This window comes from Petaurus breviceps, unplaced genomic scaffold (genome assembly GCF_028583685.1).
Source record: "Petaurus breviceps papuanus isolate PSGF00001 unplaced genomic scaffold, PetGlider_PUasm1.0 181, whole genome shotgun sequence".
NCBI classification, from domain to species: Eukaryota; Metazoa; Chordata; class Mammalia; order Diprotodontia; family Petauridae; genus Petaurus; species Petaurus breviceps.
In genome coordinates this window covers 23,304,131-23,330,664 of record NW_027185784.1, presented here as the reverse complement: position 1 = coordinate 23,330,664, position 26,534 = coordinate 23,304,131, and the positions used below count along the sequence as shown (strand labels likewise).

Below are 26,534 nucleotides of genomic sequence, written 5' to 3'. Positions count from 1 at the left end.
ACATAAATACCTATCCACTTCACATAAAGCCTGGAGCATTCAAATAACATTCATCTATAAAATGATTCAATGATTCCAATTATTGCCATTTTTACATCTAAATATCAAAAGAAGATTCTTTAAGTCATTGCCTTGACCCCCATTATATAATCTAAGTTTGAAGGTAACAACTGTTTATTTGAAGGCAACTAAACATTTGTCATTTCAGATGGGCTAGATTTTGTTCAAATTGTTTTTAACTTGGTTAACCAAACTTTTAACAAAATACTTATTTGCAAACAGTTTACATCAATATCAAGACCAGTAATTCACAGGCTAAAGTGATGGCTTCAGAGCAGTTCAACAATAGGTTTTCTAGAGGCTAGTCTCTGGTTTTAATAGGTTATTTTTAATACCCACAATTTGGATTAATCCCTTTAGTGTTCACGCCTGCTACTACAAAAATGGTTATTTTGGGGTCCTTTTTATCTCCTTTTAAACACAACTGGTTTGTTCCACATTCATTAACACATCTGAAAAGTTAGTGATAACTCACGGCTCGGCGATTGCGGGGCCTTTCTGACACTCCCTTGCAGATTGAAGTAGGCAGGCATAGATACATTGAACCTTTATAAATAAAACAAGGGGCCAGATTGTTCAGTTTGTATAGAATAAATAGATTCTGCCAGCAATTTCAACACAGCATCTAGAAGTACATGTTGACTGTAAAGATTGTTGTATATGAAAACAAAAGTGAACAAAATCAAGTTTTCAAAAAGATATCCTGATTTAAGTACCTAAAGCCCCAGATAAGAAAACTGCCAACCAAAGATAGAAGTCCCAGGTTGGAGCCCAGAGATTCTTGCTCTATAGGCAAACTGGAATGAAAAATCATATGCATAATTATTTTACCAGACCCTCCAGTAATATAAAGCCTATAAACAAGTTAGAATGGCACTACAATAAATTCATAATGGAATGTCATTCTGTCATGGCATTTTACTGTGATGCAGGCATTTTACCACTGAGCAAAGAAACAAATTAGAATTCCAAATCTACACTCAAGCTAAGATGAGGTATTGCTATTTTAGAAAGAAAACAAAGCTTCCACTACAGATTATCTTCAAGTTTGTTTTAGTATTTTAAGAGCAAGCTTTTTTCAGTGCTTTTGTTAAACCTAAGGTTTTAGGAGTATGTACAGGCCAGGGTTCATGAAACAATACTTCTACCAGTTTTACTAACAAGAAAAACGCTTAAATATGTTGATGTTTGTTTAAGTGGCATCAACATTAAATTTAATTTACTCGTAGGACATAGCCTTAATGCTATCTTATATCTAAATGATTTTTATAAAAATATCTACTGCCATAAAATACCAAAAAGTATTTAAAAAGTAACTTTTTGTCTTGTCTAGCATTATATATACATGGGCATCCATAAATCCTAACTGCTAAGATAATTGGAGCTAACACACTGAATTTAAATATTAACTTCTCTTCTATAAAGATACAAAAAAACATGAAGCAACAAAATAAAACTTGTAGCAGTATAAGATACAGACAAAGCTCTAGTAAGTTTAATAATAATTTACTGCTATTTTAAGGTTTTTCAAGAAGTTTTATATTTTACTTATTGCGGTACAATTTAGCTACACTACCACAAAATGCAGTATTAAGTTTATTTATTATGGGTTTATGTACTGAAAGTAGAGTACCACTGAAACCAATAAGGAGCTTTAAAAAGAATTTTAAAATACTGTTAGTAGATTCCATTTCAGTCAAACTATCTGGCCCAAACCATGTTTTTCCAAAGAGTTAAAAGAAATAGCCCTCATTTTTTAAAAAGAAGGAAGAAAAAAATACTATAGAGCCCAGATTTGTGCCCCCAAGGCAATGTTTGAAAATTGTGCCTTCACTGTTACCCCTCTGGAGGGAAGCTTTGAGCCTGAACTTTAATGTATATGACTTGTTATAACAACATAAATATCACAGAGTCAAATTTACCAGCATTAAAAATGTATTTATTTTTCAAAAAATAATTAAGCTTCCCTTTTGGCATAACTACTCTACCTAAACCCACTTCTATGAATATGTCTACTTAGATGCCTTCTCTTTCCACTTTACTCCCTTTTCACTTATGCTATGTTCCCACCAAGGGATCTGTAGTGCCCTGAACTTGGCACTCCATGCCCTCTCATCCTCTGAAACTGGCCCCAACTCAGGGATGTACTCTCTTCTCCCCTCTTAGCATCCTTAGCTTCATTCAAGACCCAGCTCAGGTGCTATAGCTCCTATGGGAAACCTTTTCCATTCTTTCCTTCCTCAAATATCTTTGCTCATCTAGGTATATGCTGAATTCTTTAAATAGAAAAAAAAATCTTTTGAGGGCAGAGATTTTTTTTTTTAAATTTCTCTTTATATTACCAGAGCTTAGCACACTGCCTTACATAGAGGATGTTTGATAAATAAGTTATTTTTGAGCCTGGTTCCATTGCAACCAACGGGAAACAACTGCCATCTAACTTGGAACTTCAGAGAATAGGAAATAGTATTTCCATTAACAGAAATACTGAAAAGGTTAAGAACAGGCAATTTTCAAATGAAGAAATTAAAGGTACCTATAGTCATATGAAAAAAAATGCTCTAGAATCACTACTGATTAGAGAAATGCAAATCAAACAACTCTGAGGTACCACATCATACCAGATTGGCTAAAACAACAAAACAGAAAAATGATAAATGCTGAAGATGTGGGAAAATTAGAATACTAATGTATTGTTGGTGGAGTTGTAAACTGATCCAACTATTTTGGAGAGCAATCTGGAACTATGCCCAAAGGACTATAAAAATGTGCATACCCTTTGACGCAGCAATACCACTTCTACGGTTGTACCCGGAAGAGATCATAAAAATGGGAAAAGGAACCACATGTATAAAAATATTTATAGCAGCTCTTTTTAGGTGGCCAAGAATTGGAGATTTAGGGGATGCCCATCAATTGAGGAATGATTGAACAAGTTGTGGTATATGAATATAATGGAATACTACAGTACTATAAGAAAGGATGAGCAGGCAGACTTCAGAAAACCCTGGAAAAACTTACATGAACTGATGCTGAGGGAGGTGAGCAGAACCAGGATAACATTGTACACAGTAACAGCCACACTGTGTGATGACTAACTTTGATAGACTTAGTTCTTCTCAGTAATGCAAGGATCTAAGACAACTCCAATAGGCTCATGATGAAAAATGCTATCCACATCCAGAGAAAACTATGGAGTCTGAATGCAGAATACAGATTGAAACACATTATTGGCTCTCTCTCTCTCTTTTTGTTTCTAATTCTTTTTTACAACATGACTAATGTGAAAATATGTTTAATATGAATGCATATGTAAAGCTTATATCAGACTGCATGCCATCTTGGGGAGGGGGAAGGAGAGGGAGGCAGAGAGAATTTAAAACTCAAAAAGCTTGTGGGACTGAACGTTGAAAACTAAGAACAAATAAATTAATTTTTTTTTTTGCTTTTTGGAGAGGGGAAGGCAGGGCAATTGGGGTTAAGTGACTTGCCCAAGGACACGGGGCTTGTAAGTGTTAAGTGTCTGAGGCCAAATTTGAACTCAGATCCTCCTGACTCCACGGCTGGTGGCTCCACCTAGCCACCCGAATAAATTAATTTTTTAAAAATATATAGAAAGACAGTTTTCTGGGCAAAAGTTCATAACATCAAATAAGCTAAGTAGATATATCCTTTTTAATGCTAAAGTTGTGTTCAAATTGTCATTAACAAAGCCAACTATGCGCTAGGGTTTAGGGCACACAAGGTAGAGTACTCCATCTACAAATTTAAGCCTAGTTGGGGAAGTAAGTCAAACAAAGAAATAAATAAGAATGAAAGGAAGCACAGACAGTAAATTCTAAAAGAATGGTACAGGCAATAGTGACTACAAGATTTATGAGAAATGAGAGATCACCAAAGATCAGGCAGTTCAGGAAAGGTTTCATGGAGGGAACAGGATTTATTTGGTGTTTTGAAAAAAAAGGACTTAAAACAGACAAGAAAGGAAGGCAGCAATGTGAATACAGAGAGGGAATAAGTAGATTAGTTAGTCTGAAACACTGAGTGACTGTGATTGGAAAAGCAGTGGCCAGATAACAGAGGGCCAATTAAAAATTCAAAGAAAAAAGGCACATATTTATACAGTTGTCTACACAACATCTGTTTTGATCCAAAATTTTCCAGCTATTTAATGCTGTGTTAGATATTGCCTAAAGTGAAGCTATTAAAAAATTTCAGGGCAAAAGACAGATCAAATTATTTCAGAAAAAAAATCCTATAGTGTATGCTCCAGAAAACAAGTCTTTCCCCCTCACCATGGGAGAACTATGGATTGTGCAAACAACACAAAGCTTAGCATGCATGCCACTCCAGGATCTGTCAGCTCTTCAAGTAATCCAACAGTACTTGTAACAATACCATTTGGAGAAGACAATTCTTTATAGCCAGGACTCCAAAGGAAAGTCCAATCCTAACCAGATCACTGGTTCAGAAATTTAAAGCTAGAAGAGAAGATTATTATATATAATAATATAATTATTATATATAATTCAACATCCTCATTTTATAGGAAAAAAAAATTAGGTGATTCTATTTATAGTTACATGAGTTAAGTATATAACATAACCAGAATCTGAACTCTGGATACTCCTGGAAATTCAGCACAGTTCCACATAACACTCAGGTTCCTCCAGCAAAGCACACCCACATTATAAGTTTTTCTGGGACTGGGGACCCATCAACTTTGTCCCTTTCCTCTTCCTTGGGCCTGTCTTAGATAAGGGAATTAGGCCACGGCAGGATTTACTAACTGAATCTGTTGTACCACCTATGCTGAGGTCACCATTAAATAATAATAATAATTATATATATATCTGCCACACCACCTGAAATTTTCCTAATTAGAAATTAACATAGAAGGATAATCCAGTTCTTGCTGTCTTAAAATATGAGCTCTTATTTTTCCCTATATCCTATAAAGGACTACAGGGAGCAAACTAGAATAGCTCAACTAGTCAAACCTGCTAATTTAGCAAACTGAGACTCCAAGAAGTGAACACATATTTCCTCACTTCACCTCCTAGATCTCTCTGACCCCACTGCCTTTCTCTATCCCTCAATTGTTAAACTGAGTTGGCTCTGTGGTAATAAGAACAGAAACCTAAGCAGAGAGCTCTAGAACAGGACACAATGCACACCACTGCACTCACACTGCAGTAGAAAATACTCTCCTTTCTGTTCCCAACCCGCTCCTTAGCAATGACAGTGGAGGGAAAACAGGGAGATGAATTCTGTTTCTTTTTTACCTTAAATGTTTGTCTCAGCTACCTCTCTAATTTCCACATATACCAATCTGCAGTCAAAGGCTTAACTGGTTCAAAACAATTTTCTTTAAAATTAAATAAGAAAGGACTATAAAACTTTTAGGAATGATTTTGGCACAGTCCTGCCTAGAAGTCAGAGAATGGAACAGGCAAGGTCCTTTCTGGGCAGGCATCTTTGAAAGAGAGAAAGAGTCTGTATTAAATTCACTCCACTAATTCAAAATGACAGGAACTTGGCTTAGAAAGGGAGAAAAAGTGAGCACTTCCACATATAAAAAAAAACCACAATTGTGGAGAACTTTCTTCTCTCTATCCTTACAACAGGCAACTGGCTATGGCCTGAGAGGTCCCCATTAGAGTCTCTGATCAGTTTCCACAATTTTAATTGAATAACTAGACTGGAAAAGACTTTGAAAGACATGTGGTACAGTCTTTTGTCTTTAGGCAAAACTACAACTAACCAGAAATGATTAAAAGTGTAACAGCTACATTAACCATTCAACCTCACCCGATTTCTATACTCCATATTCCTAACTATTCTTCAATCCTTCTCTAACTCTGGCCTACTTAAAACAAAATTCAAATGATCTGCTATCCATATATCCTGTCTTTTCCCACCCACCCTGATTTCTTCAAATGTCTATCAAATTTTTTTTTCCTTTAGTTTAGACTGGTGATTTCATGGGGCAGGAAGTCTCCACCAGAAGTACAACTGTTCCGCAACTTATATCCTAGAGAGCTGCTTGGGGGCTTGCTCAGATTCACATTGCCAGTTGGTGTCAAAAGCTAAACCTGAATCCAGGTCAGCTCTGCCATTATTCCACCTGCCTAGCCAAATTTACAACTCAAAATTAACCTCACCCAACTCCAAATCACTCCACTGCCATGAATATCCTGTTTGTCTTTAGTCATAATGTTTTATTCTTAACTTGTAATTAAGAAGTGATTATTCACTTAAAAAAAAAAGGGGGGGGAGGGGGCCATTGTGGAATTTTTTCAAAATGCTGCTTCAGGGGTGGCCAGGTAGCACAGCGAGTAAAAGCACCAGCCCCAGTGTCGGGATGACCTGGGGGATAGAATCTGGGCTCAGACACTTAGCACCCACACAAAATAACTGGCTGTGTAACCTTGAGCAAATTACTTAACCCCAACTGCTTTTAAAAAAACAACAACAAAATGCTGCTTCTGCTGTGAGTTGCAAAGGCATAACATTAGCTTTAAATATTATTTATTAACACTAGCTATAACTATTGTTTAAAATTTTTATTATGATTCATAAATATTGTTTTAGTCTTGTTTTTAGGAACACATTACAGAAAGCTCTGTGTTTATGTATATATGTGTGTCATGAAGAGAGAATGTGTATGTATATTCCACACATGATAACAAGAATCATAGGGGCGGCCAGGTAGCACAGTGAGTAAGAGCACCAGCCCCAGAGTCAGGATAACCTGGGATCAAATCCGGGCTCAGACACTTAGCACCCACCCAGAAATATACTGGGCGTGTTGAGTAAGTTACTTGACCCCAATTGCTTAAAAAAAAAAAAAAAAAGAATCATAAACCATAGAAGACTGGCTTACTTTTTGAAAGATTCAAAGGCTCATAAAAATAGATTGGAAGGGGGCCACCAGGTGGCTCAGTGAGTAAGAGCACCAGCTCCAGTGTTGGGATGACCTGGAGATCGAATCCCGGGCTCAGACACTCAGCACCACACCCAGAGATGACTGACCGTGTAACCTTGAGCAAGTTACTTAACCCCCACTGCTTAATTTAAAAAAAAAATAGATTGGAAGGGATCTAAGAGGTACCCCAGGTCAATTTCCTCATTTCAGAGATGAGGAAACAGTCATTACAGAGTAATCCAATGATTTGTCAAAATTTTTAAAAAGGTACTAACAGGCAGAATTTAAACTCAGGTTTTCTCACTCCAAATCCACAACTCTTAGCAGGTCAGCTGTTTTTCCTTCAAAGAGGAGTACAAAATACCATAATGTTATCCTCTCACGTTCAATGTATTCAGTGACAGAAATTGTACTTGGGACTCAAAGTGTTTACTGTGATGTCTTTCACATAAAGAAATGCTTAATATTTGATTAATAAATCTTAAATATATACTATCACTTCATGCTATTTCTAGGTCAACTGTAGTAACTAAGTTATTCCAATGACAAGAAAAAGGTCCTTGGAATTCTATGAGAATGAAATTCAAAATTAAAAAAGTTTTCACAAGGAAGGGCTAGGTGGCGCAGTGAGTATAGTGCTGGCCCTGGAGTCGGGAGAACCTGAGTTTGGTTCCAGCCTGAGACACTTAATACAAAAAAACTAACCGTGTAACCTTGGGCAAGTTACTTAAGCCCAATTGCCCTCCAAAAAGCAAAAAAAAAGTTTTAACGAGTAAAATAAACACAAGATACCTCGCTTGTTTCAATATATCCATTAAAGGGAGAGGGGTCAATAGTAGAGCCATAGGAGGGGACAAAATTAGTAAAAGATGTTACCTTACATCCCACACCCATTAACACTACACAAGCAAAAGTCCCTAGGCACTGGTAGGGGTGAATGCCAGTAGAAAACTTCTGGGGACTACAGATAAATCCTTTTGTGGTACTAAAATAGCAAGTATTACTTTGACAGATACAATTTATTTTATGATGTACTTTTCTCCAGGAAGGGCAGGCTGCCTCTTACAAATCTTTAGCCTTGAATAATTCTGGTGTTTATTTGCTGAGAATTATAGGCTCACAAAATCACAGAATCTTTCCTTACTTTATGAAATTTTATCCATCCTGCAAGGTTTACTTCTAATGCCACTCTTCTTCCTTGAAGTTTTTGCCAATGATCGGACCTAATATTGATCACTACCTCTTAGAGCACTTTAGAATCTTCCCATTCACTTACATACTCTATTTGCAATTATACTGTATCAACAGACATATGTCTCTCCTACTAGAAATTAAGTTTCTTTAGGGCAGAGACTATGACACTGATCATTAACCATCTCTATTCCCAAGGTTAAGTACTCTGACCTTGGTAGGTGATTAAAACTTTTGTTGAACAGAGCTAGACTAGATTTCAGCGATAATCTAGTCAACTATAAAATAAACACAAACCTCAAATTAAGCAACATATGTTAAAAGATATGGGAAAATGATCTTCCAGGTCAATAACCACAAAGGTATTCACTGAGGCTTGAGGAACATCTCAAATAGGTAGACCAGTATGGTAAAATGGAAAAGGCACTGAGTTTGGAGCCAGAGAAGGCTTTTGTGACTGAACAATTCATTTCAGTTCTCTAGATTTCAATTTCCTCATCTCCAAGATTAGGGGAATGGATTAAGATTATACTCAAAGCAAGGTCAATAGATTCCAATTACCTCTGAGAGCAATCTGTATTCAGATAGGACTATAGTAAAAAGGCATACATACACCAAATTGTGTATGATATTAATTTGTGGAGGCCATTAGCTGTAGAAAGGCATCAAGGTTAAAAAAAAAAAAACAACAAAACCAAACCCTTAATAATTTATAGTTTCTAGTTTTCAGTTTCAGGCATACTTCCCTGGGACAAACAATCTTTGCCATGTTATACCACGGCCTCAGTTTAACTTCTATCTTCTTCCCTGTCCCCCTCACCATCCATGTACATACAGTTCTTTCTCTAGATGCTGTGAGTCAAAGCTCTTAATGCTTAGGGACCTTCTCATAAATTAGGGCATTTGGATTCTTCCAAGGCTAAAGGCTGTATAGATTCTACACATCACCAACTTACAAAAAAAGATGAATACCACGGAGAGAAGACAAAATAAACATGGTCCTCTTATGAAATTTGGTCTTCTCAAGAAATCTTAAAGCCACACAGTTATCTCAATTATTTTATTATGTTTAAAGGCTAGCATATAAGCCACAGAACAGGGTTTGTGAATTTTCTTAGTTGCAAATTAATGATTAAGGATAGTATTCTATATAGTCCGGTGCTACAGCAAAATAGAAAAGCAACCAAATAAAGCTAAGCATCCTAAAACTAATTCCTTACTCCAGTAAAAGGCAAAGGATTGAAGCACAAGAAAGCTATGCTAACTTTAAAAGAGAAAAGCAATTCTGTGTAATATTATTTCAATCTTATTATGACATCAAAGGACAAGAAATTAAATTATTTCCAGATTGGGGGAGGGGGGCTATTAAGACCACTTAACACTACTCAACATAACAAAATAACTAACAGTTTTTTCTACCAAAAATATTATTTGGCTCAATGCTAAATGAGAAGTCAAAATATTTTTTGAGCAAAATCAGTTAACTAAGTTATCTGTACTTTCTGACAAATGGTTTTAGGGGCTTTTTGTTTTTGTTTTCTTTCACTAGGTCAGCTTTGGCTGCTTCTATGATTTCTTTTTTTAATGATTTCTTCCATATTAGTCCCTTTATTCATTATTTCCTCCTAAATTAAACATCTTAATTCTAGTTTCATATTTTCCTGCAATCTTTTATTTTATCTCTCATTTCCATAGCTTTCCACTGGCTACTCCTCAGGCCTAGAATGAAGTTCCTTCACTTCATAGAGACCCTCATTCAAGAAACAGTTCAATTCCCCATGAGGTAAATGAATAAATGCATATGAGCAGATAGTTCTCATTGAAAAAAAAATAATGCTGCAACTCATTAATAATAACAGAAGTGGAAATTTAAACAATTCTTGAGGTTTCACCTTGTAAGCATCAAAATGGCAGACACCAAAAGAGGAAAACAAACTCTTTGCAGGGTCATGGGACACGGGCAAACTACTGAAGGAGCTTCGAACTGGTTCAATCATTTTGGAAAACAACTAGTAACTGTATTTTAGAAACTATACCCTAAAAACTATATGCCCTTTGACCTGTCAAAATACTAACAGACACCCCCAATGAGGATAAGGACTGAGGGAAAGGACTTATATGTACAAGAATATTTATAGCAGCACTTTTTGTTGTAGCAAAGAACTAGAAACAAAACAGGTGCCTATTAATTGGAGAACAGCCAAACAAACTGTGGTATATAAATGTAATGGTTTTATACCATGAGAAATAACGAAAATGGATTCAAATATGGAGACCAGACGAACTGATGATATATGAGTGAAAAGAGAACCAAGAAAATAATTTACACAATAATGTTAAGGGAAACAACACTGAAAGTCTAAAGCAGTAACCAATCATGACTATAAAAGCCCAATGGCTGAAACATAACTCCCATTTCTAGGGACTAGAGGTATAGAATCTGACACGATTTCCCTGAGATGGTCAATGTGTTGATTTCTTTTGCTTGATTTAAAATGGAGGGCTGAGGCGGTGGGATGAGTAAGAGACATTTTTTAAATGCCCAGAAGGGAACACAAAGTAAAGTTATGACCTCATTAAGCTTTATATTTTTTTAACTGCCTAACTTTTCCTATAATCCTCTTCTCTATTCTTCTTTGCTTTTGAAAAATTTGTGTTTGTTGATGATTGAGTCCTTAATAATAAAAAAAGATGAAGCTCATAGCACCATCTTCTACAGAAAGCCTTTCCTGATATCCCTAACGGCTGGTGCCTTCCTTAACTATCTCAACTACCTTGTATTTATTTTGCATAAATTTAAGAATGTACATGTTGTTTCCCCACAATATAAAGTCCTTTAAAGTACTATTTCTTCTTTTTTGGGGGGGGTTGGAGGAGAGAGGGTGTGTATCCCCTTTAATTAGTATTATCCCTGGGACCCAGCAAGGGCTACATAAATGTTTCTTGATCAATTTTTTTCCTGTTTTATTTAGTCTTGTGATTTTCTTGCTAGTACCCATTCTTACTCATTTCTAAAAATATTCGTCCATTTGAGAAAGCATTTGGGGATATGTTATATGGTTTCTTATTCCATCTCTATTACTTTAAATGTTTGCTGATTCAAGTGCTCCACAAAATGTTTTACTTTACTATAATTGGCACTCTGCTTTATCCGTTAGTTATTTTCCTGTGTGGTTTTAGTCATATTTATTCTCTTTGGTATTTCCATCTTTTGAAGAGGGAGGGGAGTGAGGAAGTGTGTCAAGGCGATTGACTTTCTTCTACCTCCTTACTCCTAGATACTCCTAAATAGTCTAGGTCAGTCTAGTAAAGCTTGTTTTTTCCAAATGAAACATAAAAACAGCAAATGAAGTTCTGTGTGTTTTATATGTTTTACAGAGAACTCATTTTTGTACAGTTTTATGCTACGGATAAAAAAAATCTAATGTGTATAAAATTTAACCCTACCAGGTATTGTTAAATCAAGTGTCCCCAAAGTATTTATTCCCCATTAAAAAATTAACCTGCCAGTTATTTCAATGGACAATTATTCACGTTCCTTTCCCATTTTGGGAAAGGATATTTTAATCTGAATAATTTGCAAACAACATTGTTGTATTTGACCTAAATTTTATTGCCTTTTAGCATTCTCTTCACTTACACTGTTGTAATCATTGTGTATGGTTTTTATCCCCCCCCCCTTTTTTTTTTTTACTTTTAGAGGGCAATTAGGGTTAAGTAACTTGCCCAAGGTTACACGGCTAGTTTTTTTGTGTGGATATTAAGTGTCTGAGGCCTGAACCGAACAATGGTCCTCTGGGCCTGTGCTTTTTATTTCCCATTTTGCAACAGTTCATGCAATTCTTCCCATTGTTTCTCTGAATTCTTCATATCTGTCTTTCCTTAGAGAAGAATAATATTCCATTTGTTCCCAGGTTTAAGTAGACTACAAATAGAATGACTCAATCTTGCCTGTGTTAGTTTTACAGGTTCCAGTCAACAATAGTCATAAACTCTGCCCCCACTCCAGTTGGGTACTTCTAACCACTCAGCCTGAGTTAACCATGTTGGTATTTGTCCCTGACTCTACAAGAACTACATAAAATCCCTGAAATTTTAAGGATTTTCTCTGGTTCAGTACATCACTCTAAGGCTCACTTCTGTTCCCCCAATTCCTGGAACCACTGGTGTGGCTCCAGCCAACTGCTGTATTTTTTTCTTGCTCTGTTCATGTTTGTTGACATGCTAAGCTGTGAATCTTCTACTATATTTCAAAACTCTTCTATTCACTTAATCCTTCAATGCTATTGACCCATGAGTTGTTTTGATATGTCTATTCCTCCTAACTTGCCTACCCCTCCCTAGCCCATGTTTACTGTCTGCTATCACTTTATGCCACAGAGCATTATAATTCCTAGAAGACTATTACTAATTAGAATAAATATCGATGCTCCTTGGAGCTAAAAAAAATTCACTGCACATTTGTCCACTGTTTATACTATGCAAACTAGTGAAGGGGTAGACAAAGAAATGCCTTCTAATGGGCTCAATCATCTTTTGGTATTAAAAAAGAATTTTTTCTTCTGTTCATTAATTCAACATAAGGACCAGGGTGTCATTTGGAATATGAAAGATTATTAGTCAACAGTTTTATGAGAAAGTTGATCATAATACAGATTATATAGTGATTTCAAATTCATAACATCAGAAATATGGCATATGCCTGGAATTCTAAATGTTAAATGTTAAGACATTAAAGAAGAGGTTAGAAAAAAGTTATGGTCTAAGGCCATGTTTATGGAAATGTCTTCTAATTTTTAAAAATGTACGTCTATTAGTGAAACACCCTTAAAGAAACCAGGCCAAATCCCTGATCCAAGTAAGACATAAGAGAAGGTTGAAACTGATAAAAGATGCTAACACAGGTAATTGTGTTAGTGATTAAAAAAAAAAAATCTAACAGATCATGTTCTGAATCCTAACAAGTTAGTGACTGATAATGAAAAGGATCATTTTTAAGGTGGCCTTTGTCTAAAATGTAGTAAGTGAATTTGTATAAATGCAGCCATGTTATACAAAAATGGACATTATAGGGGCAGCTAGATGGTGCAGTGAACAGAGCACTGGCCCTGGAGTCAGGAGGACCTGAGTTCAAATGTGGCCTTAGACACTTAATACTTAGTAGCCATGTGACCTTGGGCAAGTCACTTAACCCTAATTACCCTGCCTTCTCCCCTCCAAAAAGCAAACAAACGAAAATGGACACTATGAAACTACACATTTTTGAAAATTATGCAAGTAACTAAAAACAAGGTCAAATTATCAACATTTTATTTTACCAGAAGACCTACCACCTACATTTCTATCTATAGCACATCTATCTATATACACAGCAATAATGATGTTCCCGAATGATAAAAGGATTGCATTATTACAAAGACAGGAAAGTGTACAAGTAATCTGGAAAGATTTCCCATTAAAAAGGAAGAGAGTGTTTAAATAAAAATAAACTTTTGGTAATTAGATGCTGTAATGTTAATAGGATTTAATGATCTACCATGCCCTCGACTGGCAAGTAAACAGGTACTTAGCACTTAGTTTCAAGTTAATTATATCAAGCCTCTGTTAAAGAAACAGAAGGTATGAACCCCTATTGTTGATGTAACAGGAAGGAGTAGAACAGAGAGGAGCTAATACCATATATATATATAAGGAAGAGCACAAGCTGGATAGTCAGAACTTCTTGGAGTAAGCCCTGAGGAAGCTGGAGAAAGTGATTCTGATTTTGAGTATGGGAGAAAGTGATTTTGATTTTGAGATAGGAGCTTCTGCTGAGACTTTTCTTCTGGGAACTTCTGCTGAGAGCTTCCTAGAACCAGGCTGAGGAACTGCTGTGAGTGAGATAAGAGGATCCCTGCTTGAGGAAACCTGTTCTGTTGTGAAGGCTTGGGAATGTGGGTGTTCACTACATTAACCATATGTACCAACTTTGTGGTTACCGTAATGACTTTGGCTTTCTGGTTCTGGGACTTGGTTTTCTGGTATTTGAATAAAGGTTTTGGTTCTATCCTCCATGTGGAGAGCCTGTTACATTTTGTGATTCACAACTACACCAGCATATTCATAACCACCGGGGATGTTGTGAATATTGCATCATTGTCACAAGATGCTAACTTTCAGTTATGGTAGGTTTCAATGCTTACAAAGGTTACAAAAAGAATCATCAAGAGAATTAGAACCTTCAGTGAGGTGCACTAAGAACAACCTGGTCTCTTCCAAACAAGATTTACTTAATTTTTATAAGGTTAGTGAAAGCTAGGCACAGACCTCTTGGCAAACCCCTCCACAGGACATTTCAGTATAAACAACCAATGTTATTCATTCATCTTTCCTAGACCTCTCTGGATTAAGAATAAGATAGTGTGTGGGTGTGTGCTTTAAAGGGGCTAGTTAACTAATCTCCCAAATTAAACTGGTAGTTTATGGAAGGAAACAAAGTTCACTTTACAATGCCCATAACTCAATTTGGGCTCCTAGTATCCCGACCTTATTAGGAGACTGGTTCACTATGGTAGAACAATTTGGTAAGAGTTCTCCTTCATCTTGGGCCCCCTTTCCCCAAGGTACAAAGTACCGCATGGCTAGTTTCTATGTAAAGGGAGCACACCTCACCTTCGGTGTCCCGTTCTTCTGTCCTGTTCTGTTCCCTTTTGTACTTTTGTTCTTGTTTTGCACTTCCCTTTGATACTTATGTTTCCCTCCACCCTGCCTCCCAGGGTCCCAATAATGTTCAGTGTAGGTTACATTTGCTTGCCCCACTACCAATTAAGTTCATAAACTTAAAGCCTCCTGATTCGTGGTTTCAAGTTACATGACGTTTTTCAGGAATTTAGCTGGTATAACTTCAGGTGAACAGATACAAAAGAACAATTAAAGCCTGAATCATGCAACTATCAAAACATAAAAATCTCCATACAAAGGATAATGAGGAAAGGAAGAATTGCTGTTTTAATCCAAAATTTGCATAAACAAAAGAAAAACCCTTCAACAAGAAAACAAAACTTTACTTTTCTGAAAGGTGTAGGTTACTGTCTATGGCCTGCATACCAGATTTTTAAAGATATGTACAAAGTCAAAATCTACAAATATAGGGCCAAAAAAAAAAAAAAGTAAAGCGAACAAGTAAACATATACAGACTGAAGTAGGCAGCTACATTTCTACAGAACAAACCACAGTCATATTAAATTAGTTGTGTTAAACTTGGGGACGAAGGGTTTGTGTTGGTTTTTTAGGTTTAACATATCTATATATGTGTTGGGCTTGTCACAGTAACTTTTGTAAGACTGAGGCAGTGACTTTGTTCCTCCTATTCTCCTTAATTTAGGAATGCACAGTAGGGAAATTATAACCACGTAAGGGATCCAAAAATGCAATACCTTGTACACAGCAAATGCTTAATGAATGTTTGCTAAACTAAATTCTGATTAAGATTTGCTGTGCTTAAGTGAACTTTAAAGACTTCAGTTATTTCTGTAATGGGACTACTGAATATTACTTCTGTTATAAATTTACTTTAAAATAAGAATGTTTAAAAAAGTAAGACCCTTTCTGCTATCTCTTTCAACTGAAAAGCAACAGTTAAAAAACAGTATTCCTCTATTTCCATAAACTATCAACAAGGTGAAAATTACCACCTAGCAACTAAAAAAAGCATCTTGAACTTTTTTCACATACAAAAACTTGACAATGAAAAAAACTTAGTATATAACACAAATAAAATTCACTTCCTTCTCCAATTCCTCCCCTCCATGGCACACTCCTCCGTAAACAATCTGATAAAATGCTGCCTTATGTAAGGCCTATAAGTCTTTTAATGTCTTCATTTAAATATAATTTGAAAAGCTATGGATTTTGTGATTAAAAAAAAGGAACAATGAGCTTGCAAAATTGGGCAGTGTTCTTTTAAAATATTACTAAATGAAAGGAATGGCTATCCTATAGAACTGTCATAAAAAATAGCTTTTTATCTAACCCAAGGTGTTTTGCTGTAGAGAATTTAAAGACATAGCATTACTTAATTTCAAATCAAATAATTTAATTATCTAATGAAACTTTGTTTTGGTATTGAGAAACGAAAACGAAGTAGGGTAAGATCACACACTATACTTACAACTTACTTTCACTTGGATTTGATTAAAGAAGTTGAATGCGAATACAGCACACGTCACTAATAAATGATAACATTCGAACAAACTGCCGTACATCATCTTTTCGGTTATAAATTCATTTCATAAAATAGGTTTCAGCATTAGTTGGTCTTTGTACAAATGTTTTTCTAACTAAAAGTCACCTCCTCCCCCCTCCCACCGAGTTTTGTCACTTTGGCACCAAATTTTCAAATTGCTTCAATTTGGGGCATGTGCAAAATATGTTAACATCAACTGGATAAAGTTGTGCGGCTACTTTTGTCAGTAATTGGTCCGTCAACAAAATGGAGGTCCCTTTGAAAAATTGATCTCGATAATCTGTCACAAAATGGGACCAAACCCACCCACTTCACGAAACCATGGTTTGGGTCAGATTTTCTCCAAAAATTGATCTTGTCCATGTTGGGTAGAGAAGTGCCTGGCCAGAGCTCTGATTAGGGGTTTCGCCCTACATCTAAGGAAAGAGTCGCTTTCCTTGGGACTAGGGAGGAATGGAGTTTCTCTCCCTGTCAGTATCCAGGAGGGAGGCGGTGAAGAATTTCCAAATTCCCTCTTGTGGAACTAGTTTTTCAGCACAGGGGCCAGAACCTGTGCGAAGGAGGCAGCTAGTGGGCTCTGCCTTCGGCGGCAAAGCAAAGGTCTCTTGGGTTAAGCCTGAAAAACTCTCAAGTTCCTCATCTAGTGTAAATCAACAAAAATGCCCGAGCTCATCTTTCTACCTGCCGGGCCCGACCCCGCCTTGCCCCATTGGTAACCGCTCCCGCCAATCGTCGGAATCACCGCCCTCAGGCCCGCCCACCAGTCCCAGATTGGTGGGAAAGGGAGAGCGGGGGACCTCGTGCTACCAATCTCCGGCTCCCCTTCCGCCAAGTAGCACACTAGGCAGCTCGAGGGCGAGATACCGCTCACTCGCTATCCTCTCCCCTCCCCCTCCTCCACGCACTTCCCACCTCCGTCCCGGGCCCTTACCCCCATCCCCGGGGCTCTGGCTGTGGCTTACCGTCCCGAGAAGTGCCCATCAGCTGGTCCAGCATAGCACGCATCTGGGCCTGCGCCGACATGGCGGCGGCGGTAGCAGCGGCGGCGTAGTGAGCGAGCTATCGGGTGGGGTGAGGGAAGAATTGGGGAATAAGCCGGGGCTCTCAGGGCTGGGTGTGGGGGAGGGGAGAGGGTAGGGTGAGGTGAGATGATGTAGCCGCCGCAGCCGCTTCGTCCGGGCCGGTGGTGAGGGGGCGGGGGACAGGGGTAAAGGAAAAGAGTCCGGGCGGCGGCTTCTCCTCAGTTCGATATACTGGAGAAGGCAGCGACTCCCTCTCCCGACCCTCGTTCTGTCACACTCAGTCCAGCTCCCGCTATAGAAACGATACGGGCCAAACGGGAAAGCGCCACCGCCGCTGCCGCCACCCTACAAAAGCCGTCAATCCTCCCCCCCTCCCCGGAGCTGACGCCGCCGCTCGCCGCCACCGTCGCCGACTACATGAGCGCGCACGCTCCTCGCGCTCACTGGTTTCCCGCGGGGACTCCACCAACTGGCGTTCAACCGCAGTAACTCCGCCCGCCCCCGCCGGGGAGGTGTTCCACCCTAACGGCTCCTGGGCTCGTGCTCGTGGCTTTCCCTTCCGGAGCTCTCGCGAGGCTTCTTGATTTCGATGACTTGGGCAGGAACTGGCCTTAGGGCTCGTATGTTACCCTGCTCTGTAGGACTCTGTAGATTTCTGGCCGTGGGCTCTGGCAGGCGCTGTCAGTCAGCCCTTTTCTTAATATAATAGTGCTTCTCGGGGCTTAGCCCGAGTGGCAAGTAAGTAAAGAAAGGCCCGACGGCTTGGCTTTGGTTTAGGACATGCTTCTGGCGTAATGCAGCTTCACTCCTTCCCGGTACTAGCCGGCACCGGGATGTTGAGAGCTTCCCCCAGACTCCTCCCTGATGTCCCAGCCACCGTCGCATCCGGAGGCAGCGGGGTTTTCCTTTACTCAGGCCGAGGCTGAGGGGTCTGCAGCGCTCCCCCTCGCCCGCCGAAGGCAACCAGCTGCGCCGTGGGTAGGAGTCATTTGGACCCTCCTGTAGTTGAGGTTCAGGCAGGCCTGGCGTGGGGGGGTGGGGGGGTGGGGGGGCGCCAGCCGGGTGGTGCGCCAGAAGACTGGGCTTCTGGTGGGGGTTCGAGGTGACCGTAGACAGGCGGCGCGAGCCCTCCAGAAGAGGGGCTTTGCATATTGTAAAGGCAGTCATTTAGGCCCACTAGCATTTATTAAGTAGGTCCTGCCATGTGGCTGGCATTGTGCTGAGATGGGGTCCCGGAGAGAGCCCAACAAAAGCAAACCAGTTCCTGCTCCCAGTGAGCATTCATGGATATCAATGTAACCAGTTAACACCCGATCTACTGGAAAGTGCTATAGGTTAACTCAAATGTAGCGGAAGGGATACGGAGAGTTGTAAGAAATAGTGAAAATAGCTGGAATAGAAAGGGATGAATGACATCTAAAAATGGTAAACTTTTGCATTGTATTTTGTATTGGTTGAAATATAGGTCGAACTAAAATATAGACATGTTGAATATGTATATTCAAGTATATACATTGAAAATAAATACAAAAAAAGTCTTAAAATCAAATTTTTCTTTTTTTTTAATCATCACTGCTCTTTTTATCTTCGTCACTTTTGTTGTTCTCCAAGTCAGACTTGGAAAGTGTGGCTAGTTTTTGATCCAATATGCTACACAATAGCTCCATTCTCTGCTCCCTTTGCAACTGTGACCCAGCTGCTGGCTGTTCTCCTGTGCTCAGTTCGATCTAACTTATTGTTGTTATCGACATTATTCTGTTGATAATTAAACACCTAGGTCCCAGAGCTGTGGAGTATAGAAAAAAAAATCATTAATGAGTTTATAAATTTAGGCAAGATTCACATACATGAAGTCAGTAGAAGTTACTTGAGAAAAAGGATGTTTTTCCAATGTCTTTATGTTTCTGTGCCTAGCACAGGACTGTGCACATAGCAGACACTTAAATGTTTGTTACATTTAATTGGAACAGTAAGAACAATACCGGTTATCCGATGCAGCTAGATGTGCTAGCTGGATGGAGCTCTGGATCTCCAGTCAGGAAGACCTTGAGTTCAGATGCAGCCTCTAATACTACCCATGTGACAATTATTATCCTAATTTTCCTCTCCTGTAAAATTAGGATAATAATAGCAACTGCTTCCCCAGGTGGTTGTGTGGATAACATGAAATATTTGTAAATCACTTTACTATATAAATGTTAGCTATTATGAGGTATGGTTTGCTGGTGCCTATAAGTGTAATTAAAAACTCAGGCCGATTATCACTGGTGGCTGATAATTGTACTAGGAAAATGTTTAATGGGAGAGATGGTCCTTGAGCTAGACTTAAAAGGATAACTTGTATTAGGAGAGGGCAGAGAATTCCAGAAGACGGAATACCCTAGAAAGAGGAATGTACATATCACCTGTGGATTCATTACATTAAGTAGTAGACCCGCCTGACTAGACAAGTCTCCTGATAGTAGGGAAAAGTGAAGGTGGAAAGTTTGACCCTTGAAGAAAGGGACAAGTGAAGTCTTTTGAAGAAGAGTGCTATGGTGAAAGGGAATGAGTAGTCCTGAGACAGGGAAAGGAGAAATGTGAAAGAAAACATGAAAGGGGAGAGGGGAGGAAACTTACATAAACTTTGAAAGTCAAGTAGTCGGAGGCGGCCTGGACATCGAATCCCGGGCTCAGAGACTTAGCACCCACCCAGAAACACCTGGCCGTGTAACCGGGAGCAAGTTACTTAACCCCGATTGCTTTAAAAAAAAAAAAAAGTCAAGTAGTCCTCAGTTTGAATCATTACTTTTTCTGAATGATTTGGCACAACCATAATGATACATTTGCCTTTTCCCATCATAAAGTATGTGGCATACTTTATAAATGCCACAGTGGGTGGGGGGGGTCCTATGAATGAAGAAAAAGGGATGAATGTGAGAAGTGTTGTAGAGTCAACAAGATCACTCATGAATTGCAGATGTGGATGAGTGGAAGTATGAAATATATAGTACAATTTGGGGAGTCTGGAAGAGGGGTGGGTTTTGTGGAAAAGGAATGATTTTATATCCACCTTTACCCAGAAATGGCAGAAGCAAGTACACAGGCCTTCTCTAAGAACAGAAACTGTTAAACATCAAGTTCACCTTTTTTTTAACTGAAAAAAGTAATTTTCAGATCAGCCCAATACTGCAGGTGTCTGTTATTCATCATTATCAGACATTTATTAAGTGCCTGTGTGAAATCATATTAAGTATACTGGTGTGATATGCTACACCCTATGCAAAACATGTTAAATATGTGCCCTTTTAAAAAAATTTCTCATGCTCAACCAGCCACACTAATCCATATGAAACATTTAAAGAGATGTTACAAGAAAAAAAATTTAGTAATGTTAAGATTTGTGCATTATGCTATTTACAGATTTTTGTATTAATAATATTTGAGTTGGGCACTGGCAAATTGATTATTCAAGCTGAGAATCATGGAGTGGATGAGAATATTTCAGTTTTGAAGATGATGTGAGAACTTTTGCTTCAATTCCTCTTTCCACTCCCTCTGCTTCCAGCCACACCTCTTCTGGTTTCCATAACCCAAACCATCACAGCAAGTTTAAAATTTAGGAGGAGTGAGTGAGTGTTAGAGAACTCCCCTGTCTTGCTGCTTCCTCTCTAAACCCATGTGCCTTAGTGTGGAAATTAAGGATTAGTAAAAAATCTTAAGTAACTTAGTATTTACCCAGGAGACTATCCCCTTAAAGATAAACAAAACCCAACAATGTCTGCTATAATGTAGTTATATACTACCTTATATTGTTACAGTTTTATTGTGTATACCTCTTTTATCTCTCCAAGTCAACAGTAAGCCCCTTAAAGTCAAGAACCATGTCATATATGTCATTTCGGTTTTCACTATACTGATAAGAGTGCTTTATACTATTGTGGTATTTTTGAGAGTATTTCCTTCCCTTTCTTGTGATACTCATGGTTTATATCATACAATTTAGCATTTGATTAAAATAGTAGTGTGAGGTCGTAAAGTACGTACTATACTAGGAGTCAGAGTTCAATTAGCAGATAATCATTGTAAATAAATCATAATAAATAAATTCAGCAAGCACTACAAGTGCAAAACAATGTATGGAGACAGAGAGTTGTGTCTTGGCTTTCCACTTGTTAACTGTATGAACTTGGGTAGTCCACAATATCTGTAATTCCCTTTCTTCATTTGTCAAATGAAGGTAATATCTCTACTATCTGCCTCACAGAATTGATTTAAAGATCAAATGAAATATTGTATATAAAAGAACTTTGAAAACTGTAAAATATGAATGGTATTAATATTATGTTCATTTATTTTCTGTCTTGTATTCTAATTGTTGTAGTTGTCTAGTTTATACATTGGGGTATTTTTCTCTTTAAAAAGGGCAAAAGCTCTGAGAAGGTAGAATTTTTGAATCTTATATACCCTCTCATTGCACTCAATCAGTAGAGAGAACAAAAGAATTATAGAACTTAAGAATTGGAAGGCACTTGAAAGGTCATCTAGTTTAGTCCAGACTTGAAGCAGGAATCCCTTCTGTAACATTCCCAACAAGTCATTAGTCTCTCCTTATAATGAAAAGTTCATTACCTTATGAGGCGACCCATTCCATTTTTGAACAGTTATAATTGTTGAAAAGTCTTTATAGTGAATCAAAATCTTTCTCTGATTTCCACACATTGGTCTTCTGGCTTCTCAGACCAAACAAAATGAGTCTAATCCACTCTTCCCTTTGCAGCATTTCAAATAAAGTATTATGTCTCTGACTCCCAACCCTTCTTTTCTTCCAGCTATACCTACCCAGTTTCTTAAAATAATCCTTAAATGGTTTTAAGTCTCCTCACCATCTCCTTGCTCTGAACAAGATTATCAATTTAATTCCCAAAATATAGTACCCAGAATTGGTCCCATTGCTATAAGATCTGGCTTTTATTTTTAATCATAAAGTTAATTCGTCACTCCAGCCTTACTTTTTTGGAGGAAAAGGGAAATAAACCTCAAAAAAGAATTGCAAATGAGAGCATATGTGTGGGGGGGGTGTAGCGGCAAGCACCCCAAGTGTCCTCAGGGTTTGCTGCCCATACAGGTTCTTGGATCTGCTTTGTTAAAGGAAAGCAACTCAAAATGGGTTAACAAGCTTACTTTAATCAGTCAGACATATATCGTTTACCTTGTTCAGGAGAAAAGGTCAGCACCCCGAACTTCAAAGTATACAGGCAGAATTATCAAGACAGAAACAGATCAAGTAGACAGATTTCCAAACTGTCCAACCATTACATCCATACCCAGTCAACATCTGGGTTTCCACATCTGGGTTTTTCAAAGCCGGGGGGGCCCTGGACAACGGCTTCCCAGAGTACAGATCAAATCACAGAACACTTCTCAAAGTGAGCCCCCAAAACAAAGCTACACATCAGGGCTTATATAGCCTTCTCCTGGCTTAGAGAATGTAACAACCTTATTGACTCACTGGCCAATCAAGAAGTATCTAATGAAAAACAAGCCTCCCACCCCAGGCTTCAGGTGCACTTTAGCCTAGGGGCAGGGAAGATCTTCCAAGTTTGCATTCCCATTACAGGGGGGGGTAGTACACTTTCCAAAAAGATGTGATTTGGTAGTTAAAACAAATTTTAAAAATTTATGAGTTGTTCTTTGTCAGCACTGGTGATCTTGCTGGTTTTATTATCCTATGCACCAAAGAGGCACCACTTTCATGCTTTCTTTCACCTGAACAAAGACCACATGTTTACCACCCCACCACTGAATCTTAGCAGTACAGAAGAGAAGCTGCTGAGCCATTTGTGTTGGGACAAAGTGAATTAAGGATGAAGTTCAGATTTTTCCCTTAAGATGGATTTGCCACCAGTGTTATTATAGCTCTGCTGTGAAGTCACTACTCTGGCACATTAGACCTAAGACTAGAGTCCCTATAACAAAATACATCCTTGCCTGCGTTAAGAGCATTTACATTTTCTGCTGCTGTTGAAACTTTGTCAATAGAGTACTCAAAAGTGACCCAGACCAGGGGCAAGGTGACAGGATTGGGCCATGGTTAGAGATAGTTTGTTCTGAGAACAGCAGTGACTAAGGCCTCCCTTGTTCTGGACATTATACAGAAGTATTATTGCAACCAAAGATCAGCTTCCATATCACACTGCTGGCTCTTTTTTGAATGTGTAGTCTCATGGCTATTTAGTACTTACAGGATTTATAGCTGGAAGGAACTTTAAAGATCACTGGTCCAAACATTTTGTATCAGAGATCTTTATCTCTGATATAAAACTGAGACCCAGAGACCTGCCCAAGGTCAAAACCACATGGCAGAGCTATGATTTTAACACAGGTCCTTTGGCATCAAATCCAGAGTTCATGCCACAAAATGAATATTTGCTTCTCTTCTAAACATTGAATTACATGCTTTTCCTTCCTTCCTACCTCATCTTATGACTTCTAAGTGCACCCTGGAAGTACCAACATCCCCTGCAGCCTCTGGTTCTCATTGGCTAGTTCCTCCTAGAACCTCTATTTTAAGGTTACTATGCCATTCTTCTTTTATTTTACAACTGAATGTAAGCTTCTTGAAGGCAAAGTTTAATTATAATGCAACCAATTTTGGTATCTCCTATACTTTCTCCACCCTAGCATTACTTCTCCCTATATTTTATCTTCTTATTCTTTTGGCCAGCTTCAAAAATAAAAGATTTCTCTCTTCTCTCAACACCTTATCATTTATATTCTGGAGCACATCTTTCACCATCTCTGTGTTCTCGTTCCCAAAGTTAACAGTTTCTTGAAGAACCCTAGTAACACTTTGCCTCTCTACAAACTCTTTTCCTTCCATCCTTCAAACAAACCCAGGTTTCCCCCATCTTAAACAAAAAAAAAACCCCACAAACACAACCTTCCCTTAGAGGCAGTTACCTTTTTTTCTATGCTTTCCAGTTCCTCTTTTTGTTGCTAAAATCCTCAAATGTTCTGACCCTGTTATTTTCTTAATTTCTTTCAATCTGGCTTCTGCCACCACAATTATGCAGAAACTGTACTCCTGAAGATTTCAGAAAACTATTGTCAAATCCCATAGAATTTGCTTACTCAACTCATTTTTCTTACTCTCAGATAGTAATAATAGCCTGATTTATCTAGTGCTTACTATGTGCCAGGCACTGTGCTAAGCACTTGACAAACAGTATTTCCTTTGCTCCTCACAACAACACTGGGAGTCAAGTACTATTATTTTCATTTTACAGATGGGGAAACTGACGCAAAATAGTAAAATGACTTGTCCAGGGTCATACAATTAGTAGTGTCTGAACTTGTATTTGAACTTGACTTCCTAACTCCAGGGCTAGCTATCCATTGTACCACTTAGCTACCTTCCATAACATTTGGCATTGTTAATTACCCATTCCTTTATATTTGCTTCTCTATGACACATCTTTCTCATTGTTTCATTTATAACAAAAAGCCTTTCTGCTTTTTTCAGGTAGTTGAACTTTGGTAGGGATTCAGATGGCCCATTTTAACTTTGCAGGTGTAGTCCAATTTAAACTCAATTTTATCATTTTACCCAGCAATGATTAGGTTCAGGGGAGCTAATCCTTCCTAACTAAATGCAAAAGAGAGTGATTAAAAATGCAGAATGGGGATGGCTAGGTGGCACAGTGAATAGAGAGACCACTGGCCCTGGAGTCAGGAGGACCTGAGTTCAAATCCATCCTCAGGCAACTTAACACGGACTAGCCCTGTGACCTTGAGCAAGTCACTTAACCCCAACTGTCCTGCCTTTCCCCCTCCAAAAAACAAAACAAATAAATTAAATTTTTAAAAAGGCAGAATGACAGCTAATTTAATAATAGAGATTTACTCTGAGAACTAGAACAAGTCATCCTTATAGAAGACTCCTTAGGAATTATCAATCAGAAGGCTGTTTGGGAAATATAGAATTAGAACAAAAGGACTTGGATGTTCAAGTTACAAGTAGAGGCATTTCTCTTCTTTACTCTAGGCAGATTTCTGTCTAAATAACCTAGTACTTGTTTTATAATTAGATTACCCAAATGTAACTTAGACACTCACAAATTTTTACTCTCCAGCTCCCTTTTTTCTAGACTACAGGTAAATCAATTTTATTATATCTCATGCTGAAAGACATGCTATATTTATATTATCACATTGATTACATTTTAGTTGCCTTTTAAGAGACCTAAGAGATAACATAGTTTGAGAGATGATGTGTTATAGCCAATAGAGAACTGAGGCATCAGACCTGAGTTAAAGTACCAATTCTGATACATGCTAGGTACATTCATGATGTCAAATTTTAATTCTTGTGATAGCAACTTTGTATTTTATCAAGATTGGTTATTAGGTAATGGAGGAAGAAATCTACAAATGAAGTTTTACTGATGATGTTTATTCTGTGTCCTTGTAGCTAGCTAGTGTTGCATGTATGACATACCATTTTCTCTGGATTTAACATACCAGGCACTTTGCTAACTAGGGATACAGGGGACAAAGCAAAAATAATCCCGGCTCCCAAGGAGCTTATGTTAACACCACATGATGCCTCTGACAGTATTATTCTGCATTCTCTTATTAATCTTTGTCAATCAAAATCAATACAGGAAAACAGGGATGTCAACCTCCCTACAGTTGTTCATACATAGTGGAAAATATTCTGCCAGGGGGCAGCTAGGTGGCACAGTGAATAGAGCACCAGCCCTGGAGTCAGGAAGACCTGAGTTCAAAACTGGCTTCAGACACCTAATACACACACACACACACACACACACACACACACACACACAAAATAGCCGTGACCTTGGGCAAGTCACTTAACCCCAATTGCCCTACCTTCCCCCCTCCAAAAAGCAAAAAAAAAAAAAAGAAGAAGAAGAAGAAATTAGAAAATACTCTTCCAGATTACAAACACTCAAAATAGTAGTCATAGCTGCTACTTCACATTCCAAACTGGAAAACACAGAATTAGAATCATCCTTTAAAGTGATACTTATGTATCAAAGTTTATCTAGCCATTCCAATCATAAAAAGGTACTGTATCAGGGGCGGCCAGGTAGCACAGTGAAT

General features: G+C 38.3%; 1 protein-coding gene across 4 annotated transcripts in view; it reads right to left on the bottom strand.

Annotated features, from left to right (window-relative positions):
• The window catches only part of LUC7L2 (LUC7 like 2, pre-mRNA splicing factor), a 108,321-nt gene that overhangs the window by 66,222 nt on the left and 15,565 nt on the right, over window positions 1–26,534 (bottom strand). Inside the window, exons 1-2 of one of the 4 annotated variants that reach the window (XM_069087333.1) lie at window positions 17,367–17,630; window positions 536–606 (exon numbers count right to left, since the gene is read on the bottom strand). The exons of 2 other annotated variants lie outside the window; for them this stretch is intronic. In XM_069087333.1, coding sequence (XP_068943434.1) covers window positions 536–593 — 58 coding nt within the window. In that variant the 5' untranslated portion in view covers window positions 594–606; window positions 17,367–17,630. Of the gene's footprint in view, window positions 1–535; window positions 607–17,366; window positions 17,870–26,534 lie in introns of those variants that run through there. One more of the 4 variants, XM_069087329.1, reaches the window with a different exon arrangement.